Genomic DNA, 12698 nt, shown 5'->3' on the forward strand with positions numbered 1-12698 from the left:
ACTGTAAAAAATATTACGTAATGTTTTAATCATTCAACATGGCCGTTAAGATCGGAATATGGAAAGTCTATTTTCCTTATTGGTTTAGTTTCCTAAACGATCAAATGTGGTTTACTATGTGTAACATACTATGTATATAGCCATACCAGTTATGTTATAGCAGGAATCAAGCCAGTCTCATTATGATAACAAAAATATTTGCCAGATGCGAATATTATTTACACTTCCACAAAACGGTCATTAACCTAATGCCAGTTAAATATAAATAAGAATTTTTCATATTAACTACTCTACAGCAAAAGAGTTAATGTGTTTTGAATGATAAATGCTTTAAGAAGTTAGACTTTCCTGTTCTACGAGTAAAATCCTTGTCGTCTCGAATATCAAGTCAGAGTTCTCGTCTTAATGACTCACTAATGGCGATTAAAATGTAAATGTGTTCTTTCACTCATCGATGTAGTCTAGAAACGAGTCTGCAGGTGTATTTGATTGATTGTACGGTTATCAGCTAGCACTTATACACTCAAGAGCAGTAGCTTAGGTTACTTCGTATGGAAATTCCCAATAAGTTTTTCGTTTTTATTGCTCTTTGTCAGCCTGATTATCATAAAATATCCATTCCAAAATACCGCTTTCTAGTGCTAATGGTCACTGAGCTGAGCCACGGATAATACAACACAATAATTGAGCACACGGACTGGAAGTGCACGCACATGGAAAGTTCAGTACTCTACTATGAATATGTAGGTAACAGGATACCTACTGCATACAGCGGTTTACCTGAACCTATCAGAAACGACACGACTTTCACGTGTTGCCTCAAACATCGAAACATAGCGGAAGTTCATCTCTTATAGTTTGTTTTAACCTTTTGAACGCCACAGACGGCATATGACGTCAACGCAAAATCGTGACAACGATGCCAAAGACGGCATTTGACGTCGATCGTATTTTGATGAAAATCTACTGAAAAACACCCCACTTTTAGGTTGGCATTATTTATTCACAAAACTAAATTTTACCCCCGTGGCGTCAGTGGCACGGCAAATGGATGTGCAGTTTGGCGTTCAGAAGGTTAATTAAGGTACCTACACTACACGAGTTACACGAGTAACTCATTAACAGAGACAAATAAGTGCAAATAACAGACTACTGGTTGGTTTCGTTTCAGCCAGCTACACTCAAGAGCAATAAATACGGGTCACGCTGTATGAAAGAGATATCCCACCAAAAACATTTTCATGTAAAATGTTGCCAAGACGAAACCATAAGGCTCGCACTGACAAAAAGTTATCAGATCTCTTGTAGAGCCAAGCTTCTAACTCTACAGGCCCTACCTTCACAGACTCTACACCTTAGTCAAAATATGTGGCTTGGCCGTTTCGTCACATGGGCGTAAGGTGAAAAATGTATTCACTATTCATTATTTTTTATTATAAAATAGTTCTTGTAATAATGAAACGGCCAAGCCACATATTTTGACTAAGGTGTAGAGTCTGTGAAGGTAGGGCCTGTAGAGTTAGAAGCTTGGCTCTACAAGAGATCTGATAACTTTTTGTCAGTGCGAGCCTTATGGTTTCATCTTGGCAACATTTTACATGAAAATGTTTTTGGTGGGATTTCACATCTTTTTGTAAGTTGCTTATGACAATTTTCTGATTTAAAAGGTTGCGGGTGATTTACTATTAAAAATCCTGAAATACGTATTTTTATATACAATCTGCTTTTTACTGATTCCCCATACAAACTTCAACTCCCTTTTCCCCTAACGCCTTTTTCCACCCCTTTTCACCCTTACGGGGTGATTTTGGGGTTGAAACTATTTTATATCCTTCCCCATAACAATATCTACATACCAAATTTCAACTAAATCGGTTCCGCGGTTATTGATTCCCCATACAAAATTCCACCCCCCTTTTCACCTCCTTAGGGGCTAATAATTTCAAGTTTTTGAATTATTTTGTTGTTTGTGGACTAATACTATCTCACATACCAAATTTCAGCTTCCTAGGACTTCAGGAAGTACCCTAGAGGTTTTGATGATCAACAGTGAGTGAGTCAGTGACGAAATCGGGGTTTTTTAGACATTAATAAAATCTAAAGTATAAGAGCTATGCAATTGAAAATTTTTATGCTTAATAAGCCCACTATTGACATCATATCCCGAAAGTTTTGTTTATCTGGTATAATCCAAACCCAAGTTAAGAGGGTTCAAAAAAACGACGAAGCGCTTCGAGAAAAGGTAGGCAGTGCCCTTGCGCTTCGCTTTGCTCGTCTTGGCGGGGGCACTACCGTGCCCCCAGATAATTTATTCATTGCCATTTCAAATTAATCTCGGAATTAAAAGCATGACCTCACGTTCGAACGTTGTTATACGAGCTGCTCTTAAGGGACCGGGGGCATACCTACACATTTTAAAACAGTCTCCAACAACATAAACTCACTAGGAGGGCAGACCTTGCACTCTATAATCATAACAAATTCTCAGTCAGCTGATGAGTAACGGTTAAATTTAGATTCCAGTTGAGAGGGCTATTTTAAACGTAACCTCAATACATAATCTATTCCTACTTACAATAGAGATAGAAGCGACCGAACAAAATAAATCGTACATATATATCAATTCCAAATGCCAAAGAGGGAGGAAATGCGACATTCTTATCAACGAACAGGAAAAAAAAGTCGTCGTATCCCAGCGATTAATCCAGACGAACGCTGCCAGAAATCTCAATGTAGATACAATCAATCTCAATGTAGATAGATGTTAGCCAAGTTGTGTTCGTTAATACTGGGTATTAACACCGTCGTGGAAATTCGAGTCGCGTATCGTATTCTTAAGCAGATTTTAATTTTGGTAGATTAAAAGAAAAAAATACTTTCTGAAGATGGAAATACTAAACACTTACATGTGTTCTTTTAAGATCAAGATCGAATAGGTACCTATTAAGAAGGTACTTCACTCTAAACCTACTGAATTCGCGAATTATTCATCTCTCAAAGCAATGCGCGAGCCACAACCCTGCTGCATCATTAAATGACACCCAGTGGGTTGAATAATTTCACTGGCCCAGCGACCACAAAGCGCTAAATAGTAACCGTTAGCTCGACGGCAAACCGTAAATCGTAGGTATATAATAAGCGAAAGATTGAACAAAAATTCGCTGTATTTTTTATCCTGAATGAACGTAATAGAAAGGACCTTTGTGTTAAAGGCTTAACTACGATGGAAAAGTTGAAAGAAAAGCCACACCCAATGGTTAAAAGATAAAGTAGCGCAAAGGGTCTTTATTTTGAGTAAAGGCTAAGTATTATTAAGAAATTTAAAGAGTCAGCATCAGCAAAGACTCGTGTACTCCTGTTGCTTTCTAACAAGCAACTATACATGCGGGATTGAGAATTAACAGATTGAAAAAACCATCTGTTGTGCCGCCGATGTCATTGGGTATGCCGTGTACCGTGAAGCTGGCCATATATGTAAGGTTGCCCCATGTTAGGTAACTCTCTCAAAGTTAACGTTTTTAAGCATACCTACGAACTGCTTCGACGCTGATTTGTTACGATAATTCGTAAGCACTCTTGTGGGTATTTATTAACGACGATGACCATTACTTTCAATAATCTTAAGCAATACCTGTTTTTATATTCCCGGTCTCGCCTCCCTCACACCCAGTAAGATATATGAAGTAGATATACATAAAATTTACTTAATATACTTCTCCTTCCATCTTTCTTTATGGCGAGACTTACTCATCATCAACGTCATTCTCTCTCCCATTAAATTTCGGGGTCAGCGCGGCATTTTATTTTACTACTTGCTAAACGTAGATGGGAAAATCCCCATTCGCGCACCCGAATTTAATTGCGATTTAATGTGCAAACTAAATATGCCATATGTGTCACAGATTTGCGTATCAATCGCGACTGTAAAGTATACTGGTAATTTGTAAACCGGCGGTCGACTAACAAGCTACAGGCGCTAGTTCTCGAGGAGGCCGCGGTTATGGCGGCAGGCTAAGGGTTGGCAAGGCCACGCAAATGAGTAAGAGCCTCTTAGCCTGTTCCATATACGTTAAAATACTGGGACAAGAGACACCTTTTAAGAAGCGCACCCTTCTGTAGGTAACTCTACACTTTTAACGACTTCCAGTTGGAAATTTTGCGGCAAAAGTTTTAACCCGTAAATACAGCAGAAATTTTAATTACTCTATGAATACCTAAAATAAAAGTTACTTTTCGACATTCAAACACTGTATTTCTCATGAGTAGTACATTTTTGATATAAAACTATGATTATTTAACTCAAAATATACTTTATTCATGTAGGCCTAGCAACAAGCACTGACACATTATACGACCAATTACTTAATCACTTATAGAATCAGTTTTCAATAAGATTTAACATCTAAATTAAGGAACATTGAAACGTTTGTGCAGTGGTTTGTTTGTATCAATTTATGCAGATAAAAAACGAAGCACACTGGAACATGAATGTTTTCAATGTTGCTTTTCAGTATTCACGTTTATATTTACGCATGAGATGGGATCCGTGCCAGGTCAGAATAAAGCATTCAAGTCGGCCCACAAATGTGACTCTAAAGCGCATTTTAATAAATAACAGCTAGCTAGAAATAACGCCCGTTTTCAAAGCCGCAGGGCGTAACAAACAAAAAACAATTAAACCCTTTCTCTACTTTTAACTTAAGCCCTGTCAAAAGTTTTCTCAGCGAATGATGATAGCATTCCTGGTTTAATTCACTCACGTGTGGTTTGATGAATTAAGTATAAAAGAAAGTTAGAATACACTACAAAACAGGAATAGTCTTAACTCTTGATATGCTTATTGCTTGTAAATATGTTTTATGCAAAAAATACTGTGCATTTTAAAGATTAGTAATACGACAGATCCGTCTGTTGAAACTTAAGGCAGATCAATCAAACCAACAAGTACCTACGCTGGTTACGTTTAATAAAAACATACATAAATTACCTTAAATGAAACTACGTATGTTAACATTGTTACGTACGGTAGTATATATTAACAATACTGTATCGAAAATTTACACATCAGTAGATACACCAACAATAGCCAACAGAATGAGATCCTGTATTTAAACTACAGAGCCGTTGGTCGCCCAACCGTGTCCACTTCGTACACTACACAAAACACAAAAGGAAAACCACTCATTTTCCTTTTAAAGTAGGTATTCGAAACGATTTATACTATATTTAACATATTATTGTAATAGCCTGTTATTTGCCTAAGAAGTATCAACCCTACAAGAACTTTTTTACCTCCTTTAAAAGAGCCCTTTACCTCGCTAGCAAAATTTCAAACAAGCACTTCTATACACTAGTCTTTGTTAACGAACACGCTTACCAAAGCGTAATCAGAGTACACACTCTTTGTATCAAGACACTACTAATGGTAATGACAGAGAATAGATAATAGTGCTCTTTATATAATTGGTTGTCATTATGACCAATTTACGTGGATGATATTTTGGCATGTGTGTGCAATGTGATTCATCAGTCATCAACTTCATTCACATGTTCCCGACCTTGTATCTAAAACCAGATGAAATGAGGCGATCAAGTTCTTAAAGCCCACAGTCATTGCAATGTTTGAATGAGCAAAATTCATCAGAAATTAGATTAGGTACTTTGAGACATACGTATAGATATTTCGATATAGACATCATTAACATAAGATATACTACTACATATGTATTATACTATAGGTATGTACATACAAATAACACACTTATGATTTATGATGCAATAGGCAAAGTAAGCCCATTCATAATTAAAATTGCATGTAATGAAGATTGAAAGAAATTAAGAAAAAAGAGAATAACAGTGTGCTTTGTTGCAGTAGCACGAGGTAAGTCGCAATTTTAATAAGTCCCAATTAACTCTATGGAACTTGTCTCAATGAATAGAGAATGGCAAAGTAAAATAAAATGCTGATATGTTATTAGAACCTAATTACTTACTCTTAAATTTTCCTATTAGCAGTGCGAGGAGGGCGAGTCAGGTGGGAAATCTAATTTCAATTATAGTCATGTGAATAAAAATAATAAATAATCGAATGCAATCGAAATATGTCGTAAAAATATGTCATGCTCATCTTGGATAAACTCTTTAGTATTCCACATGAATTGTACATTTCAAAACTTAGACTATATGATATGGAATTGATATGATAGAACTTTTCAGTGTAGGACTTGTAGTAAGTTGTGCTAGGAAAACTACGGTGGTTCTTAATTTGAATTCATCCAACTATAATCTGTGTGAACATTGTTATTAAATTATATTATGCAGCTGTCTAAAGTAGTGATAATACTAATCCATCACTCATAATGTATGAAATCATGCACATAAATAATATCAGTGATGGGTGGCTGAAAACAGTGCCAAAGCTCGCAAACGTCACGTTACCGGCGTTACCGAGGCGTATTATCGGACCATCCCATGTCTATAACAACGAGGTCATAAACAAGTAACATTAAACCGCAGTTACACGGTTAAATGGACAGCCATTACCTACAGCAACCGACAGGAAAATAACGAGTGTATTTTAAACCGTATATGTTCCTTATTTATTACATTAGGCTCTGGAGGACCGTTACCTCTACAGTGATGCAGAAATTAACACAATAAACGCACGTTATGTTTCTGACAACCAAGCTTCTTATTTCTTACCGTTTATTACAAATCCGAATAAAAGGCACAGTCACACCACAATATTAGAACACTGGCGGTTTGTTTTTCTGATATAATCACTAGCGATGCGCGTGCGACTCGGAACACTGGCTGGAGTGTAGTCGCCGAGCGGATGCCGTGATACTATACGGAGACCGGCTGCCGGCACTTCGTCAAGTCCGTACTGTACTCGCTCGAAACATGCCAATGACTCATGCGGTGACGTAGGACACGTAATAATCAGTATGAGCCATATCGACTGCATAAGAAATGACATTGGCCGAGAATCAATAAGGCAAATACACCGTTATGAGAATACTTAATAGACAAAACCTGTCAAATAGTACAAGATAATATATAAACTAAATAAAGGATACTCTCCAACGCACGTCATAGCAATAGGCGGATAATACATATAACCACATACAATTGACCGATTATATTTATCCGAAGATTCCGAAGGAATAAAAATATGAGCATTAAAATACAGTTTAAAATATTAATATTTTCTGTGCGAAGGACGATGACCAATGGAGCTGGCGAGTGGTGATTTCTGGAGTATTGCACTAATCGCTCGCCGAAAAAAGCAACCACGACTAGAAGTTCGATTTTTCACAGCTTCAAGGGGCTGTAGACCTGAGTACCTATAGTTACCTAAGTTTGAATTTCAACTCGATACCTCCACGCGTTCCCGAGATAAAGGGTCTTGACAGACAGGCGGAAGGACGGACGGTTGGACAACAAAGTGATCCTATAACGGTTCCGTTTTTTCCTTTTGATGTACAGAACCCTAAAAACAAGACAAAAGTCACACAACGTATATGTCCAGCAGTTTATCACATTTCTAGAAGAGAAACTCAACTCTATTTCTAATAATTTAGTTGCTATTATCGTAGCTCGTTTCACTATAAACAATTTATGTGGAAACTTTCAGCACCAATGTTTTGATAGGGAGGTTTTTATTGGAAAAGAAAACGCGTAAGTCGTAACATTTTTGTTATTAACGTAAAAGCCATTTCGAGTGAACTTTACCGTACCCTTGTCCCTACGGGCATAATAACATAGTTTACTCGTCTACAGCGTAAGGAGCTGGGAATATGTTGGTCACTTAAGTACCTACCTTTACTGACGTAAATATTTGACTTTTCTATGACACGCGCGTTCTTCTCAGTGACAACATACGAGTCTACAAAAGCCGCGAATTATTTATCAAAACAAAAGCAGAGAAGACGAAAAATGTAATCATGGTGTCAGTAACAACCAATATATCATGACTTAACACTTGAGGGCTCTCCAACAAAATGCCTTCACACTCACAACCAAAGAATGGGCCGTTCTTATGATCCCACCCTTTTATATACAGGTATCGATCCTGTCTTGTATGTGGGTATGTATCACAATATTTATTCACAATGGTATAAGACATACTTAAAAGAAGATAAAAAGCTTGCTTGTATTATACATATATTCCCTTATTTCTTTGTAATTTTTTTCTTTACTTTCATGATCCATATAACCGGTCAGGCGGTCTAGCATGAGTTGCGTTCTCGCGCGCGAGTCCATACTTGAAGTCTCGGAATAATAAAGCTTGAAGTCGCGCCAGATGTATGGAGTCGCGCGCGAGAACGCAACTCATGCTAGACCGCCTGAGGTTAAACTGAAATGTCATATCCCTATTATTAGGTTTCTGTCCAGTTTTTTGAGAGAAGTTTCACCAGTGAACCGGTTTTCCCGAGAGACTGCGGTTAGAGAGTTTTCAAAGAAGGGTAGACTTCCTATTTATATCGGCACCGCGCATGTAACACCCCAGTCCTGTTCAGACATAATATGCGCATAACATACGCCTATATGTACAATAAAGCCCTCGGCGGTCCCAAACTTGATATAAAAGATATGCAATTAAATGTGTTTGCGACTTGTAATTTAACCTAAAGCACGGCTTCAGAATCTTTGTTGGTAGAAGATTCGTTTACCAAGTTAATTTATACATACACCCAAAAAGTGGAGGGCCGTCCACATAAAGGCATATAAACATGGTTGTAAATCACATAGCAACGATTCGTAAATATTAAATGCCTGAAACATTATTAAATAAATGTAATTACATTATTTGCCAAATATGTACAGGCATGAGTAAGTTTTCCTCTAACGAGATTCTTATACCTACAAATAATGTGATGTTCGTTAAAAATATTCAGTAAAGGTACTAAATATAACATGTTTATACAACTTCTGACAGTCAAATGTACCACATAATGTACTTCTTACATTATGCGGTAACTTTGACTGTCAGAAGTTTACGTTTGACAATTAAGTTACCATCAAATATATGGTGCCGTACAGCGGCTGCTTCAACTGTCAAACTCTTTCGCACAATTTTCTTCTAGGAAGACTACGTCTCTTGTATAATATCAATAACTCTTTGGTTTACTAATAACGCTTTATTAGCAAATAAAGCTGACCAAGTGACCACATATTTCTATTATTTATTATTAACATCACTTCTTTAAACTGTCGGCAGCTTGTGAACAACATTCAATTATGTTCAAGAGGCATGGAGTCGGTGGCAAATAATTAAGAGTACAATTTTATTAACAACAAACATGTGATGTCTTTAATAGGCGGTAATAAATTGAAGGAGGCATTCCATATGGCAAGTAGGTACAGTACAGATTAATACGTTTACATCTTCTTTAAAATATAACTAAGCAAAAAAACGTAAAATTCGGCCAAACTTATTCTTAAATGTACAATCGATAACATTTTGAGAAGGTATTCGCGATAGTTGCGATCACTCGCTCTACATAGTCTAAATAGTTTGGTTAGATCGCAACCGGTAGTACTATTAGTTATTCTGTGTCGCAACGCGGACGCTGACGGTCTGATAATCGGATTGAGTTTAAATTATAAAATACAATTTAGATTTGCATTGTTGACGCTAAATACATGCCGTGATAGAGGCACGTTAAATATTATCAAGCCAACTGATGGAAACCGATGTAAATTGTAAACCCGTATCCGCACACAGTAACGGTAAACAACTAATAGTTTTATAAAGTCTGAACTCGCTAATATGCACTCAAATTAATTACTTGTACTGTTTGTTTTTGCCGCTAGCGACGTTAAATGTTTGTTGTATAAAATGAAACCGGTAAAAAATAAGCCGGCTGTAAAATTGCTACAGCATTGCTCTTTTATGAATTATGAAATATATTTTTTCCATAAAATTGTATTTTGTATTGTTACCTCCGCCACTATAGAAGTCAATTGCGCTATTTCACGCGTTGTCTTAAAATCACACAGAATTGGTCTCCAAAATCTATTTTTCTCTAACTAGAGGAAATGCCAATGACAATGGTTATTTACGATACAAATGCGGAAAGTAAGAAATTTGCAACGAGTGGTGATAAATTAAAACACGACTGAAGGCAGTGTTTTAAATCGACACGAGTTGCGAATTACCTATTCGCACCGCACGTTTATCGTACAACATCAACCCTTCTACCTACTTAAATCCACCAGGTCCCTATTTCACTACGCTGATAGCCTGGTCTAACAATGCTCTAAATTGCCTAAATTATAAATAATTAATGCTAAAATGTTTCAACATTGCGCCGAAACATGCCATGTTGCCTCAAATGAAAGATAATATTTACTTCAAATTATCCTAGCACGTGAGAGGTTTCACTCTTCAATTACCAGTACTCTTCAATCCCACCAAAAACATTTTCATGTGAAATTCATGTAAACAAACTTGGATTAGATTACGGAACATTTTACGCAAAAAACGAAAGTCAACATTTTTTTCGCCTACTACTAACACTTTTGAAAAAAATTACGTCACGACTGCTGAATAATTCTCATCAGGATTATGTTAATCGTGGACCAGATACAAAACAGGTTTGGAGCTGACGATAAAAAAAAACATTAAAATAAAATAACCTACAAGTAGGTCTTCCCTTTGGAATGGTGGAACTTGAATAGAGGCATTACTTATAAAGTACCTATAGTTTTGTTGGGCACCGGCCAAGACGATTGATTTTTCTCCCACCCCAAAAGTTAAGATATTACAAACATCTCCAAAGGAAACAAAACGATTTAGGTAAGACATCAACATTTTCACACCTATTTCTGGAATGATTGATATCGGATATTAGTGTGCATATTGTTGACTTGTTGTTGAATTTTAACAAATGCTAGTGTTTGTGTATGAAAGCCAAGGATGAATATTTTGAAGATAATAACAAGAAACATATTCCTAAAAATTATTTGTCAACGTATTTTAGGTATATGCACAGATTACAAATATTACAATACCCCGCATAGAAGTTGCTGAGCAGTAAGAAAATCACTAGGTAACCTACTTTCATTTTATCTTAATATCGCTTTGTCAGGGGTTTGACACGGCAATCTGTCGTCGGCAAAAAATCCGTGGGGCAGGAACATGCAGGGATCGGAACCGGTTTTTTGCAAAAACATAGAAATAACCATATTTTTCGAATTATTTTATACTCGAAATGTAGCACTCAGTTGTGTTTGTAGGTTACGACTTCGTATTATTAGATTGCCCAATTAGAAATGAAGTAATTAGCAAAGAACGAAAAAATACCGTTTCCGTTCCCATACAAAAAATACCGGTATCCGATCCCTGGGAACATGTGTCGTACTTGACAACCAACTCACCGGGTTCAGCAACTACAGGCCCTAGAGGGTCGAAACGAACGCGGTGCTCGACGGCTGCGCGCGCGGCGCAGACCAGGTCAGAGAAGAATCGGTGTCTCCGCATAGCCAGCTCGTCCCGTCCCACTGGCGTCGCAGGAGGCTCAGACGGCCCCTCGGTAGACTCAGCTATACCCTTTTCAAAGACGTCATCGTCATCAGAGCTTGGCTCTTGAAAAGACTTGTGGTCCCCACTTCCGGTGCTAACACTCGTTTTAAGTATCCCAGTAGACTTACGTCGGCCGCCAGGCCGCATATCAAAATTCGTCTGCGCTAATTTTTGCTCAAGGCGCGCCAATTCCTCTAACATAGCCGTATCTCGACGGTAATCAACCGAGAACCTTTTGAAATCCATGCGGCTTTTCTTGATATCCACCGAATATCTTTTTTTCATTAATTCCCTTTTGTACACTTGGGCCAAAATATCATCATTGATAACATCATCAGTGGAATCATCGCCTGGATTTGTGTCAACTTCATCAGATGTTTCAATTTCACTTACGTCATTTGTACTCTCAGGAATACATATATCTTTTCCGGGAGCATCTGAGCTAACTTTTTCTTGTACGATTTTATCGTTACAAGGTTTTGGCACAGCCTCATCTTTCGACTCACTAACTTCCTCCCCCAACTTTTGGTTTGCATCAGCAACTTCGAATTCAGACATCGTGTCTATCTTTTCGGGTTTTGATTTACTTTTGGGTATCTTTTTCGGTCGCGCACAGCAACTTTTAAACATAATTAAAATATAAACAGTAACAATTGTTAAAGAACTTATTTTCAACAAATAGAGACGATCTATTAAAATAGTCAAACATAACAATATAGTAATATTTTCTTAATCCGTGTCATTCATTAATAATCTTTACAACCAGTGATTTCAGCGTTTTCCGCACGATGTAAGTATGTAGTTAATATAGAAGGGGTTGTTTTGTCGGCGGCCGGCCGAGCGCTCGGCGGCGTGCGACTGGCGGACTGACGCAGGGCCGATGCGCCGCGGCCGGGCGCATCAGCCACCCGCGCCGTCCCGCGCAACCCGAGGGACCCCAGCCTTGTTACCCATAAACACCGACTGCTTCAATAAAGCCGAACCAGCATATCTCTAACCTCCTTTTGCGCAAACCTACTACAAATGTCGGTATCAAGTTACACTAGAAATAAATCCCGAGTCGAGACAAAATGGTTTATGACTTGAGTAGCAGCACTCTACCCCACAAAACCTACACAAAAGTACCTTACATACCTTACGCACAGGCACACAGTTTGAGTGTACATAC

The 12698-nt window shown here is 37.7% G+C and overlaps 1 protein-coding gene across 1 annotated transcript in view; it reads right to left on the bottom strand.

Moving 5' to 3' along the window:
• LOC134663221 (adenylyl cyclase-associated protein 1) overlaps nucleotides 1–12373 on the bottom strand; it is a 39107-nt gene extending 26734 nt beyond the window's left edge. The window contains exon 1 of the mRNA XM_063519609.1: nucleotides 11386–12373. Within this exon, the coding sequence (XP_063375679.1) occupies nucleotides 11386–12160 (775 nt within the window). The 5' untranslated portion in view covers nucleotides 12161–12373. The remainder of the gene's footprint in view (nucleotides 1–11385) is intronic.
• Nucleotides 12374–12698: the final 325 nt, after the last annotated feature.

The sequence above is a fragment of the Cydia amplana genome, chromosome 4 (assembly GCF_948474715.1).
Source record: "Cydia amplana chromosome 4, ilCydAmpl1.1, whole genome shotgun sequence".
In the NCBI taxonomy this organism is placed as follows: Eukaryota; Metazoa; Arthropoda; class Insecta; order Lepidoptera; family Tortricidae; genus Cydia; species Cydia amplana.